The sequence below is a fragment of the Calidris pugnax genome, unplaced genomic scaffold (assembly GCF_001431845.1).
Source record: "Calidris pugnax isolate Ruff unplaced genomic scaffold, ASM143184v1 scaffold27, whole genome shotgun sequence".
Classification (NCBI taxonomy): Eukaryota; Metazoa; Chordata; class Aves; order Charadriiformes; family Scolopacidae; genus Calidris; species Calidris pugnax.
Genome location: NW_015090893.1, coordinates 17631679 through 17646296, shown reverse-complemented (window position 1 = coordinate 17646296; position 14618 = coordinate 17631679). Strand labels below are relative to the sequence as shown.

Genomic DNA, 14618 nt, shown 5'->3' with positions numbered 1-14618 from the left:
TTTCCCAAAATTTCCCCCCCCCCCCCCCCAAGATCCGTTCAGCGGACTTTGCCTGTTCTCCTTTGTCCTTCCAAGTTAAACAGTTCCAGAGCGGGGAGGGGCTCTTCTCCCCGCTCAAACGGTGCAAAGATAACCCTGAAAACACAAGCCAGATCCCCCCCACCCCTTGCTGGCTTTTTCTTCCTTGAGCTGGGATGGGACAAGGAAGGTTGACCCCCCCAAGAAGGCTCACTCACCCTCTTGTCAGGGCTGAGGAGAGGACAATAACGTCCCCCCGGCCATGGGAGGGTTGTCACCCCCCTCCCCAGCTGCTGGGAGACTGGATCATTCACATGACACGGCCGTTGCGCAACCGGCACCGGGAGCGTGTGTCCAACCACCAGTTTTATGCAGAGGTTTCCATGGTGATATAAATATTACTCTTTAATAGTGTAACGAGGTAAATTAAATCCAGTTTAATTTCATATAAATGAATTTCCTGGGGCAGCAGGCTTTGGCAATTCTGTTTTTTTGGTTGGTTTTTTTTTTCCATTTTAAGCGAGCGCATTCAGAGACACACAGCAGCTGGTGCCCCCAGCCCAGGCTGGTCCTGCAGGTGGGCAACGTCCTGGTGTCTTGGGCTGGCAGGTTGTGGTTTTTTTTTTCCATTTTAAGCGAGCGCATTCAGAGACACACAGCAGCTGGTGCCCCCAGCCCAGGCTGGTCCTGCAGGTGGGCAACGTCCTGGTGTCTTGGGCTGGCAGGTTGTGCTGCCATCAAGAAAAAGCATTTCTGTAACATACAAGAGCCACTTGCTTTTCAAAGCGATGCAATATGTGTCTAGTAAGGGGGAAAAAAAAAAAAAAAAGGCGTATTTAAATCCCAAAGGCTGAATGCAAAGATGCTTTGGCAGAGGTTCAGCAAACCCATTTAGGCCACTATTATCTCTTTAGGCGTCTGCTTTCCCACTGGAGTCACGGGGAAGTCAGGAGCCCGAGTCCTTCGGTGAACCTGAGACTTGTGTTGATTCCTGCCCTCTTAGCAAATTGTGCTGGAGGGAAGAAGGGTGCTGACTTCAGTGGGTTGGTGTTTCTAAAACGTAATCCTCTGCTGGTTTAACTCATTGCAGTCTGCCTGTTGGCTTTTGGGGTTTTTTAAGTAGAATTTTATTTTTTATTTTTTTTTAAACCCAGACTTTCAGAGGCTCTCAAGCGCAGCTGGTGTGTGCTCCTCTGGTGATTAGAATAACCTCAAGTCAGTGGGGCATGGGGGACCAGCTCTGCATGGCCGTGCTGGTCAGAGGAGGGGGGAAGGAGGATGAGGGTTGTCACCCTACCCTCCTGCCACCCAAAAGTCCCCTCTGCAGGGACAGTGCTGGGGTTGTAGCCCAGCCTGGGAGCTGGCAAGGAGGGTTGTTGCAAAGAAACTACTGCAGGGGCAGCCAGGCATTTACAGGCATTTACCTGCTGGTCCTGGTGGCTGAGGAGGAGAAGAGATGACAGCAAAAACAGACCTTCTCCTTTGCTCTTCTTCTTTCATCCAGGGAAAAACAGAGCTGCCTTCTCTGAAAGGCCAAAGCTGCTTCTGCAAATTGATGCTAATGATAAATTTGCCATCGCTTTGGTGCCCGGCTCCAGGCCTGCCCTTACATCATTATTCACTTTACAGCAATTTTTAATTCTCTAAAGCACTGATGGGTTTAGCTATTAACACCTGACTTAGAGGCTTAAAACTCTCTTCAGATGTCAGCTGTGCAGACACATGACTTATGAAATAAGCCACTGTACTTGCATAAACATTTCGACTCCCCCGGCCCCCGAGGCCAGAGCAGCACATTGATAATGCAGATTATGTGTCTGACTGATACCTGTGCAGCACATACACAGGCTGGCAGGGGAACACCGAACACAAGGCCCAGGGAAACACCTCTCTCTGCTTTCTGGCAGCCAAAATTGATCCTATTTTATGCCAGTAATTTTTAAGCAGCTTATGCTGCTGTGAACTGAGCGGTGCGGGCTGGTCCCTGTGCCAGCACAGGAGTCCCATGGGCACCCACTGCAGCAACTGCTGCCTTCATTTTCTTGTTCCTTTTTAAGGAATAGTCATAGAATTGTTTGGATGGGAAGGGACCTTAAAGACCCCCAAGTGCCACCCACTGCCCTGGGCAGGGACACCTCCCACCAGCCCAGGTTGCTCCAAGCCCCCTCCAACCTGCCCTTGAACCCCTCCAGGGATGGGGCAGCCACAGCTTCTCTGGCCAACCTGGGCCAGGCTCTCACCACCCTCACACCAAACAAGTTCTTCCCCACAGCTCAGCTCCATCTCCCCTCTTGCAGGGTCAAACCCTTCCCCCTCCTCCTAGGGCTCCCCTCCCTCATCCAGAGTCCCTCCCCATCTCTCCTGGAGCCCCTTGAGGGACTGGAAGGGGCTCCAAGGTCTCCCCGGAGCCTTCTCTTCTCCAGGCTGAGAAAAATCACTTATGGAAGGAGGGAATGAGGATAGGGAGCAAATACTTATTAAATACAAACCTGTGATGTTTTTTCCTTTTTGAAGGAATCCCTAAGGAGATGCTAAGCTTTGCCATTGTGTCACAGCTCAGGAACAGGAGAGAGCTCTCAGGGTGGTGCTGGGGGTGCCCAGGGTTCCCCCTGGGGAGGAAGGGGGCTGCAGAGGGATGCTCCCAGCACCGGGGCAAGGCATCCAGGACTGGTGCTGCAGCTTGGCCAGAGGCTGGGGGGGTTTCTGGGGCTGTGTTTGGGACGGGGGGAGCAGGGATGCATGCCCCTCGCTCCCTGCCATCTGTGCCCGCCCGGCAGCAAACCCCAGGGGGATTGCAGGGGGGGTTGTGCTCAGCTCTTGGTTTTCCCTCGTCTGGGCTGCTCTTTCTTGGGTTCCTTTTGTTTGTTTTTTCGCTGTTGAGACACAGAGGTGTTTCCCGAGGAGCTCCCCCAGCCCCTGCTGCACCACGACTCCCCTCGGCTCCCGCCTGGAGTTCAGCCTCCCAGAGGCATTTCCAAATATAAACTGTTTTTAAATGTCCTGGAAGCCTCAAAAGAGCAGAGTCTTTCATTAGCCCAGCTTTCTCTGGCGTGCAGGGGGGCGGGCAGCGCCGGGGATGTTTGGGGTTGGTTGTTTTTTTTTTTTTTTTAATTATTATTATTTTGGAGGGGGGTTTTGGGGGGGAAGGAGTGCTTTTCCCTGCTGTCTTTGCAGGGCTGGCAGGCGGTTAATCCTTGCCCTTGGTGTGTGTGCCATGGCTGCTGGCACGGAGGGCTCCCTGCGCTGCAGTCACATGCCTGCTGGCCACCCGCCAGGGCGAGCTGATGGAGGAAACACTATCAGTTGCAGATGCAGCCAGGGTTACCAGAATAGTAAATAACGAATCACAAGACCCGGTCTATCTTTTCAACGAAAACAAATATTTTAATATGTTGGGGTTTGGTATGGAGGTAGTTTCTTCTTTTCTTTTTTTTTTTTTTATTTTTTATTTCAAAACAGCCGAGCTGCGGGAGGTTTGGCTTGGGGTTAGTTTGCATAGGAAGGAGAAATAAGCTGTATTTTATGTGAAGTTGTTGGATTTATCTTCAGCTTCTCGGGTCAGCTGTGGGGGGAAATTTTGATACTTGTTTTGAGCTTTAAAACTCATCGAGCTTTGACGTCCCTGGACTTGGGGTTTCTCCCTTTCTTTGGGCCCCTTCCCCTTCACCATCCCCCCCAGTTAATGGGCTGTGAACAGAAACGTCCCCTTAATGATCCCACCCCTTGTCCCAGCTCCCTACAGCCGAGTGTCCCAGTGTCCCAGGACTGCTGTGCTGCTGGAGACCCTCTGGGTCCCCCCACGGTGCTGGGGTCCCCCCATGGCTGCCCCACTGCCATCTGACCATGTCCAGGTCTGGAAGGACTCCCCTTTCCTCCCAGGACAGGGCCAGCAGCAGAGGGTTAATGTGGAGCAGCTCAGAGGCTGCTCTGCACTGACCCAGCAAACAGCCACCCCTCCCCGTGGGGCTGGGAATGGGATTTTTCCCCCCTCCTCCTTCTCCAGCCCCATCGACTGGTTTCTGGCTTCCCCATTGTGCCCGTGGCAGTGGAGTTGGCTGCACATCTCCCCTTTGGGGAAGACGGGGTTGATTTTTGGGCTGTCGTGAACACGCAGGATGGATTATTTATTGAAAATTGGTAGGAAAAAATAAGGCAGAAAACGCCACTGTCCCCCTCACCCCCTTTTCTTCCTGGGCAGTCCCGGGGCACGGTCACCTTTGCTGCCCTTTGGGGAGCTGCTCTGCTCTTGTGGCGTTCCAGCTGCTTTCTTCTCTGCCAAATTACCCGGGAATAATTCCTTCCTGCCCCGAGCACCCCTGGGTTTGGGTGCTGTTGGGTGCTGTTGGGTGCTGTCGGGTGCTGCTCTCTCTGGCTGCCTCAGGAGTTTCACTTTAAACACTGAACCAGGGACGGTTTGGCAGCTGCTGCTGGAGCGTGTTTCCCTGCGCAGCCCTGGCCTCCCTGCTGGAAGTGACTGTAAATTTTCAGACCCAACATCTCCAGAGAAGACTTTTCTACATCAGGGGAGGTACTAGGGATAATGGGATAATGTAAATCTTTCTCCTCTGAACCAAAAATATCTCTTCTAGAGAGAGTCGTGCGTTAGGTGGGGAGAAACCTGAATTGATCAGTCGTTTCCTTTGTTGTTTTGGGTTTTTCCAGACTGTGATGAAAATACACGTCCCCGTTGTGTCATGATGCAGGCATTGTACTTAAAACACAACTATAATTTGGTTTAGATTTTAGAGAAGCTTAACAGTAATTTGAGGGGGTTTGAGCTGGTGTTTTACTGCAAAGTTTTAATCCTACACTTACTGTCCTCTCTAAAGTTAAAAACAAGATGTGGGGAGACACGTAATCCTTCAAGCTGTGGGGTGACTTTGACTCTCATATGCTGTGTTTAAAGCTGAAGCAGTGACCTGATCCCCTGCTCTATAAACCCCCACTTTGGTGGGTTTGACCTGGAGACACACCAAGTTTTTTAAAGCAAGGAGGAAGTTAAGGTATTTTTATAAGTCAGATATGCAGAAACTTGCCCCAAGCAGAACTCTGGAGGTTTTGAATGAACTGGAGAGAGGGCAGGGAGAGAACAACAACAAAAATTCATTCATTTCTTCTCCATTGGGAACAGGGCAGCTCTTGACTTCTGCCAGTGAATGTTCCTGGGGTTGGGATGAGCTCAGGTGGATGTGTGAAGAACCGTCACCCGTGGAAGGGTGAATTCAGACTGTTTAACAAACAGCACGGTTTGGGCAATGAGTGATGAGAGAAATTGTGGTTCTGATCGAAATGACAGCTGGGACTGAATGTTGCAGTAAAGTCTTTCAACAGGGATCTCTGGTTATTTTACTTAGTATTCTGGATTTGGTTTTTTTTGTTCTAGAACGACCATTTGCAATCTGTACACGATGCCGCGGATCGGGGAGCCCGTCTGGCTGACCATGATGTCGGGGACACCCGAAAAGAACCAGCTCTGCCATCGCTTCATGAAGGAATTCACTTTCTTGATGGAAAACGCTTCTAAGAACCAGTACGGTGGCTTTGAGTTCTTAAATTCCAGATGCGTTCGTGCTGTTGTATTTCAAACCGCTTTTTGAATCTGTTTTTAAAATCCTGGTAATCAAATAATCAGAAGACCGTACGTGAATATCTTTTTTTTTAAAACCAAAAAGAAATAAGAAAGTATCTTATTAAATGCCTGCTTCCCCACGATCCTGCAGATCTGGGTAGAGGCTAAACATGTGAAACGTGTCCGTAGGAAGCGCGTGATGGGGGTGTGTGTGTCTGGAAGGGGGTGAACAGACCGTATGAAACACACGAAGCTGCCTCTCGGGCTGAGTTGTGGTGCTGGGCGAGGAACCAGCCCTCTCTGTAACACCCTCTGACCACTAATTGCTCTGCAACTTGACTTCTGGAAAATGCCACTAAAGAAATCGTTTGCTTTATTAGTTCTCACCTTCCTGCCCCCGGGACACGGCCGTGAGCAGTTGCTAAAAATTGAGAAAGAGAAGAATGTTCTTGATAAAACGGGGAGAATCTGATAAATTTACTCTTTTGTCAACACTCCATCCTCTTTCCCCAGGGCATGAACGGGGGAAGTTTTTCAGGCGTTTGGCTCCATTGAAGTCTTAAAACGAGCACAAACATGTGAAGTTTGAATGGGAATGGCACAGGGAGACCAGCTGTTGGCTCCAGGGCTGCTGCTCGCCGTCTCCCAGCTCTACCACCAACTTTGTCACCTTCTCCTGCCCCCAGACAGCGGGGTGACAATTCGTGGTCAGCGTGGTCCCCCCTCTCCTGCCTCACTGCCATGGGAGAATCCACAGGGAGTTGTCAGGGATTCAAATATATTTTCTTAAAAGCAGTTCCCGCTGCCCAGAAGCTTTTCCCTGGGATTGGCCCCTTTGGTCCCGGCCGTTCTGAGCCCTAAACATCTCGGTGACATTTAAATGGTCATTTGTTTGGGTTTGTTTCCTTGCTTTATTTTAAATACAGTAAGATTCACACTGATGGAAGCAAGAGGAAGATCAAACCCCGTATTCTTTTCGATCCAGTTTGAAATCTCCTTTCCTCCTATAGCTGTCTCCTGCGAGGAAATGGGGCTGAATGTAAAGCCCAGGGTTCCTGATGCTTGTAAACTGTTCAAATAGCGTTATTTTGAGGCTCAATGGTGTTTGAGTCTTTTCCTCCCCGGGCCCTGAGCCTCCAGCACCATCTGTTGGCGTGTGAGCGGCTCGGGCTGTGCCTCCCCTCCAGGGAGCAGCAACCACACTCCAGCCTTACAGTAAATCACATCATTTAAATGTTTCAGAAAGATTTTTTTATTTTTTTAATTTTTTTTTTTTTCCCATACTTGCTTCTCGAGTGAAAACTGATTTTTTTATTTTTTTAATTTTTTTTTTTTTCCATACTTGCTTCTCGAGCAAAAACTCTTTTGCCAGTGTAAGGACACAGCCTTTCTGGCTGAGCTACAGAACTTCGGAGGGGAGGGTGTATTTTTGAAAAGGAGCAGCCAAATATGCTGAAGTTGCTGAACAGTTCTATGAAAGAACACAGCAACTAACTATTTTACAGGCTTGGTAGCAACAGGCTTCCTTTTCGTCAGCAGTCACAGATCTTAAGGGGTTGGGGTCTCCTCCTTGGAGTACAGAGACCACACGTTGTGACTGGTCTCTTGCAGTGAGCAAAGTGAGTTGGTTTTGAGGTGTTTTACAACACGGAGCTTGCAAAATAGGAAGTCTCCTAATTCTTGCCAAAGAGGAACCGAGATGCCACAAGTTTATTTCATTTTCCTTTAAATGTGTGTTATAAAAAAAAAAGCTTTGCAGGGGTGGGAGGGAGGTTCCAGCCTTCCCTTCCCTCCCCAAAGAACCGGGACTGAAAGGATGATCTCTGCTGACTTTGGTTGGTTGTTCCTGCAGTCCCTGATCCGAACAGACCATGGAACTGCTGTCAGTTGGACATCCTGAGCGTGTGCCTGGAAAAACCCAATGTTGACTGTTTTGCTTTCAGGTTTTTACCAGCTTTACTGACGGCGGTGCTGACCAACCACTTGGCCTGGGTGCCCACCGTCATGCCCAACGGCCAGCCCCCCATACGCATCTTCCTGGAGAAGCATTCTTCCCAGAGCGTGGACATGTTGGCCAAGACTCATCCCTACAACCCTCTGTGGGCTCAGCTCGGTACGTGGCAAACACCTCGAAACCCTCCAGCAGCTCTATGTGCGCAGTGGTTTTTATGGATGCTTGTTACTTCCCCCCCAGATTAATTTTTTTTTTTTTAAACTCAAAACAAAAGTGTGTATTTCAAACTTAGAGGTGGTCGCTGTATTTTTTTCACATGTGCTGTAATTTCTTAAGGCATTATCAATTATAAAATGGCAGCCAAACAGTAAAGCCCTCTTCAGTCATCTATGGCAGGTCTCTTAAGGTCACCTGCCCTGGCGATGGTGGAGGATTGCAGTCCTCCTCTGCTCTTCCCTCTGCAAGGAAAATCAGTGTTTATTTTTTGGGATGCTGCAATCACTAAGCCTGGGTCTGGAAAGAGCAAATCAAGGAAATCCACCTTTTGATAAGAAATGACCATACTCTCAATAGAAGAGGCAAAGGAATGACAGGAAACCATGACGAGGAGACCCCCTGGGGAAGGTCTCAAAGCCCAGTCCATTGGGTAGCGAGTCACCCTGGCTTCTGGTTGCCGAGTGGAGAGGAGGAGATGAGCTTCCACTCTGGTCAGACCGTCCTGCTCTGCAGACAGACTCATGGAATGGAAAGGAGAGTTTTGTGGGGTTGCCCTGTTGTGGAACAGGCAGCAATGGCCAGGGGCTTGGCATGAAGACTTGATTTCAGAGCTCATGGGACTCCAGGGACCCACTGGGGTGAGGTTGGCCACATGCACAGGAGCTTCCTCAGGTGAATCTGGAATTCAGTCAGAATAACCCCCCAACCCATCGTAGAGCTCCAGGGGAGGGCAGAGAGGAAGGTTGGTGTCACCGTGCACCCGCCACTGTCCCTTTTTGCCCTCGTTCTTGGCGTAGGTTTGTTTGTCCTCAAAGCTTCCTCTCGGTGGGTGAAAGTTCAGCCCAGTTTCCAGACTATCCCGGGTAATTCAGAGTAGATGCCTCCCCTCTCCCGTGGCTATATAAGGAACCTGGAGAAGAGCCTCTGTGAAGTTTGGTGGTGTGAATGCTCCCTCATACGTGAGATCAGATGTCCCCCTGACCAGCGTGTCACCTTACAGCCGATACCAGCAGCATCTTTGGGATTCTCTTTATTGAAAATAAAATACCGGCGTAGCTGTCCTCACGCTTCTGCTGGAGTGTTTTTCCATTGTAGACCAGGCCTTTGAAAAAGGGCCACAACAATTGTCTGTTGGAAGAACAGTTTGTTTTAAAGATGGAAACTAATTGGCTGTTTTGTTTCCCGTTCTAGGTGACCTGTACGGGGCTATCGGATCACCCGTGAGACTGGCGAAGACAGTTGTGGTGGGCAAAAGGCATGACCTGGTACAGAGACTGCTTTATTTCCTTACCTACTTCATCAGATGCTCTGAGCTCCAAGAGACTCATCTCCTAGAGAACGGGGAAGATGAAGCCATCGTCATGCCCGGGACTGTGATCACCACCACCCTGGAGAAGGGGGAGGTGGAAGAATCAGAGTACGTGCTTGTCACGATGCACAAGAACAGGGGCAACCTGCTGCCCACCGAGTCTGAGGACACGAGAACTCCCAACTGCAGCTGTAAATACTGCAAATGTCCCGTTTCCCTTGCGCAGAACATCGAAGGTGTGTCACAGCAGGAGAGGGAAGACGCTCAAAACACCCCTAAGGTGGAGCTGGAAACGTCTTCGGATGAGAACAGAACTATTGTTCCTGAGGAGTGCCAGGAAGATGCTGCTGAGGTGAAGCAGGCGAGACCCTGCCTGGAGACGCCGCTGGAGACGGTGGTGTGCGCGGGCTCGGCCTCGCCGGAGAGACGAGCGGTGCCGGAGTCTGCTCTGGAGCCCACGGCAAACGCCTGGAGGAACGAGGAGTCGCTGGAATCGGGCAGCCCGGCGGTGGGGGTGACGAGGTCCCCCGGCATCGCTGTGGAGAAGAAGCCTCCAGACAAGCTCTTCTGCGAGGCCTTCCCTTGCGGCACCGCCGAGGCGCAGACGAAGGTGACTTTCCTCATCGGAGACTCCATGTCACCCGACTCGGACATCGAGCTCCGGAGTCAGGCAGTGGTGGAACAAATCACCAGGCATCACAGCCCGCCGGCCACGCAGGAGGGAGCGCCTGCTGACCCCAACTGTGAAGCCAAACAAAACGTCGAGGACCAAAATAGAGCCTGCGGGACAGCTGACCCCTTCCCTCCGGTCCCTCCTCAGCATCAGAGCTGGAACCCAAACCCCTACACGGCCGAGAGCATGAGTCTGTTTGATGAGTATTTTACTGATGACAGCTCAATTGAAACCCGGACTATTGACGATATTCCAGGGCAGGCAGCGACAGACCTCCTTGCTCACAACAGTAGTTTAGAGTTTTCTAAAAAGCTGTGTACAAAGACTGGCAAAGCACCTAGCGAGTTTTGTAAATTTATGGACTCTGTTCGACAAGAGACCTACAAAAACTGCTTTAATGAGCAGGACCAAAGAGAGAGCATCTCTATCCGCGTCCCCCATGGGGACAGAGAAAACGTAGAGAAAAAAGTCGCCCCGGGAATTGATTGGGACATTCCAAGAAATGAGAGTTCAGACAGTGCCCTGGGTGACAGCGAAAGTGAGGACACGGGTCATGATCTGACCAGACCAGGCGGGAACTATTACGGAGGAGAGCAGGAGGACTGGGCAGAAGAATACGAGATTCCTTTCCCTGGGTAAGTTCTCTCCGGCAGCAGGAGAGCCTAAAAAAGACAGAGCGTCTTCTCATGTCACATGTTGGGAGGAATGTAGCCCAACTTGGCATCAGCCGTTGGAAAAGTGTCTCCTGAGCTTGGTGCTTGTAAAAGAATATAGAGAGATCAGGGGTCTGGAAAAAAATATTCATTGTGCATCGAGAATCTTGGCTCGTGTCCTTTTCTTCCACTCCAAAGTTGACTTTAAACTCTTTTCTTTTTTAAAAGTGCTTGAATGAAAGTTAGGAGAGAGATGAGAAATGTGAGAGTGCAGCCTCTCTCTAAGCTGAATTTGGTGTTTACTCTTGTACGTCTCTTGGCTGTGCCTTTCCTGCAGGTCAAAGTTAGTTGAAGTGAACTCTGTCCAGCCCAGTATCGCCAATTTTGGAAGATCCTTACTGGGTGGCTACTGCTCCTCCTATGTCCCCGACTTCGTTTTGCAAGGAATAGGAAGTGATGAGAAGCTGAGGCACTGTTTGGTGTCGGATTTGTCTCATGCTGTGCAGGTAATTAAGCTATATTTGGTAAATTTATTTGTCACAGTAGGGAAGGGCAAATGTTTTTGAATGTACAAACCTGCGGGAAGTGGAAATATTTACTGTCGCAGCTCTCTCTAGGTTTCTCCAGTCCCAGGTCACCAATTTTTTTTCTTTTCTTTTCTCTCAATTAATGTATCTGAAAAAACGAGATTATTTCACTGCAAATCTAGTCCCCTCTCCAGCAGTTCCCTGTCCTTCTGGAACTGGGGAGCCCAGAACTGGTCCCAGTGCTCCAGCTGGGGCCTCCCCAGGGCAGAGCAGAGGGGCAGGATGACCTCCCTCCACCTGCTGCTCACACTCTTCCTGATGCCCCCCAGGATGCCATTGGCCTTCTTGGCCACAAGGGCCCATTGCTGGCTCATGGAGGTCAGCAGACAACTTCAATTGCCTGAAGTCAAAAATTGAGAGGATACAAAAGGAGGGAGCAAGACTTTATATCCTTATTTTCGAGTGAAATAGTAACTGCAGCCCAGTCCTGTGTGAAGTCCCTGTGGGACTCTTTGGAAAGAGGTGGTTCCGAACAGTCCAGTCCAAAAAATGTATCGGGGAAGGACTATGGGGGGTCCAAATACTCCCCTTTTTCACATCTCCATGGCTTTGGGCAGGAGCGAGGAGCCAGGCGCAGGCTTGGTGCCTGACTCCCTCTGCTGGGCCCTCCAGTGCAGGGAAACCAGTCACAACTGGGAATGAACCCGTTAACACCCAGCCATGCTGGAAGTTGGTACTTTCTGTTAAAATACACTTTAGAGATGTCAGAGCTCTATAGCAAAACCCAAAAGATTTCACTGTCCAGCTTTCAAGCCTGGAAGGAAATGAAAGAAACGACGCAACGATCCTTCTAGGTCGGCGTCTCGCTCCCGGTGAAGGGTGTGGGGTTTTTGTGAGAAGACCCTTGTCGTTCCTCATTCTCAGGGTTCTTCTCTTTGTCTGTTTGTTTGTTTCCAGCATCCTGTCCTGGACGAGCCCATCGCGGAGGCCGTCTGCATCATTGCAGACACGGACAAGTGGACGGTGCAAGTGGCCAGTAGCCAGAGGCGGATGATCGACAACAAGCTGGGGAAAGAGGTGTTGGTCTCGAGCCTGGTCTCCAACCTGCTTCATTCCACTCTGCAGCTTTACAAGCACAATCTGTCTCCAAACTTTGTAAGTGGGAACGACAATTGAGAGGGAGATGGGTTTTTTTTTATAGCATCCTTTCGCTTTGTAGGTTAAGGAGGGTGTAAAGTTCTGCCTAATTTGTCTGTTTCCCCAATTTCGGTAGCATCCCTTCCTTGGAGATTTTCAAGACCCGCCTGGATGCAGTCCTGAGTAACATGCTCTAGCTCTGGGCAATCCTGCTTCAGCAGGGGAGTTGGACTAGATGGTCTCTATTGTCCCTTCCAACTCTAAAATTCAGTGAAATTCAGTGAAATCCCCTGATGTAGCTTTTTGAGCTGTCCGTTTAAGCGCTGCTCCCTAATCAAGACGGTTCCCTCATTAATCCTGATTTAACGTGCAATCAAAGGCTTCTGCTCAAAAGTGAGAGTCTTGCCAGGGAAGAAGAATCTGCCGGTGTCTTGCTAATGGTTCCCCCGGGCAGGGGGTCTCCCGTGCAGCCCTGTCTCCTCCCTGACCCCTCTCCCTTTGCTTTCTAGTGTGTGATGCACCTGGAGGATCGGCTGCAGGAGCTGTATTTCAAGAGCAAGATGCTGTCCGAGTATCTCAAGGGCCAGATGAGAGTTCACGTCAAGGAGCTGGGCCTGGTGCTGGGGTACGATCTCCCCCTCCTCCCGCCGGGGCTGCCCTGGGGTGAAATGGGTCCCTACGTGGGGCTGGAAACATGGGGTGGCACAAAACCACCCGTGGCAGCAGGATTCTCCTCAGCCATGGCTAAATCCCACAGGATCCCCCAGCTTTTCTCTCTTCCCCGGGGCAGGAAGGTGGGCCCAGCACTCTGGAGCTGCTCAGGCTCTGTCCTTGGTTGGTCGGGGTCGTGGTTCAGATGTGTTTAACCGTGTCCTGATGGACCAGGAGAGTCTGTCACCACCAAACAATGTGGGCACCTGACTCCTCTGCACGGGCTTTACCCAACGTGGCAGAACCCCCCTCTGTGTCCTTGTAGGGCCCATTGTTCCCCCCTGGGGGTGTGGGGCACAGGAGGAGCTATTCCAGGGGTGTTTATAGGAAGGCTCGGGAGGGGGTGAGCTGCAGCCCAGTGCCAGCACTTCCTTGGGAGCTGCAGGAGGAGTTTAGCCTGGTCATGGAATCACAGAGTGGTTTGGGTTGGAAGGGACCTCAAAGCCACCCCCTGCCCTGGGCAGGGACACCTCCCACCAGCCCAGGTTGCTCCAAGCCCCCTCCAACCTGGCCTTGAACCCCTCCAGGGATGGGGCAGCCACAGCTTCTCTGGGCAACCTGGGCCAGGCTCTCACCACCCTCACACCAAACAAGTTCTTCCTAAATTCCTCTGCTCCTGCGCTTTGTCCCCCAACTATCGCTCCCTTTGAGGGCAGGAAGGAACCTGCTGGTTTTCCTCCCTCCATCCGCTTCCTCATGGCTTTTGGGAGAACCCCAAGGACCAGGGTGGTGGGGGCTGTAACACGGGGAGGGGATGCTGAGAACATCCCAGTGGCTGCAGTGTGTCACCTTGGGGGAGCAGAGAGGGCCATTGGGGTCACTTTGACTTGAGGAACCTTCTCCTCAGCCACTCAGAGGTGCATAAACTCCTGGCCCCGGCGCAAACGCTTGGGCTGGAGCGGTCGATGTGGCCACCAAGGCCCATCTACACTTTGCCTTCAATTAAACATGACTCTTCTGCTTCCTTCCAGGATTGAATCCAGCGACCTGCCCTTGCTGGCGGCGGTGGCCAGCACCCACTCTCCCTACGTTGCCCAGATACTGCTTTAAAATGCCAGAGGCCACAGACAGTGACTTTTTTTTTTTCTCCCCACCCCCCTCTGGAAACCGAGTGGGAAAACAACTTGTTCTGGCTCCTTTCTCTTTGAAGCAATTAAAACAAACTGCTCCTGGAGCTGCAGCACCTCCTTATATGACTGCAAACAGTTGGAGACTTTTCCTCTCCCGCTCACTCCTTTATATAAAAAGGATAAAGATAAAACTGAGTTAAGTCCGGGATCTCAACCACAGAAAAGCAAAGATTTCAGCAAAAGCTGAAGATCCGCATTTTTTACCAGTTTCTGCCCCAGTGGCTGACTCTAATTTATATTGGGAAATGCACACGGACGAACTGCTTTGAGAACTACCTGATGCTGGTGGCAATTAGAGACTTAACGAGGAGGCAGGGGCTTCCGAGCGGCCGCTGCCGCCCAGGAGCTCGTTAAGGGCTGTGCCATTCTCCAGCGGCGAGGATTTGTAAACAACTGCTCCTTTTTCACACCACACTCAACTCCTGGATGCTTCCCGGAGGAAGAACAGGGCTTGGGGCCGGGGGGGGGGAGGGTTTGTTTTGTAAAAAGCTTATTAATGATGCTCAGCTCCAAAATTTATTATTTATGGTCTTTCTCCTGGGGAGAGGGAGGGAGCAGCCGACAGACAGACAGACAGACCAGCCATGGAGATTCTCTTTCTGGGCCGGAGGTTGTAACCAGTATTAAATGTTTATAATGTTTCAATGTTGCTTTATACTAAGTGATGCTTTTCTTCCACAACCTAATCAAAATGTTAAGGAAAAAAAAAAAAGAAACACCA

At 50.8% G+C, this 14618-nt stretch overlaps 1 protein-coding gene across 3 annotated transcripts in view; it reads left to right on the top strand.

Moving 5' to 3' along the window:
- Positions 1-14542, top strand: part of LOC106891433 (folliculin-interacting protein 1) — a 70292-nt gene extending 55750 nt beyond the window's left edge. For all 3 annotated transcript variants that reach the window (XM_014947948.1, XM_014947946.1, XM_014947947.1), the window contains 7 exons: positions 5402-5548; positions 7531-7700; positions 8949-10374; positions 10730-10898; positions 11877-12074; positions 12566-12681; positions 13739-14542. In XM_014947948.1, the coding sequence (XP_014803434.1) occupies positions 5402-5548; positions 7531-7700; positions 8949-10374; positions 10730-10898; positions 11877-12074; positions 12566-12681; positions 13739-13817 (2305 nt within the window). In that variant the 3' untranslated portion in view covers positions 13818-14542. The remainder of the gene's footprint in view (positions 1-5401; positions 5549-7530; positions 7701-8948; positions 10375-10729; positions 10899-11876; positions 12075-12565; positions 12682-13738) is intronic.
- The last annotated feature ends 76 nt before the right edge of the window (positions 14543-14618 follow it).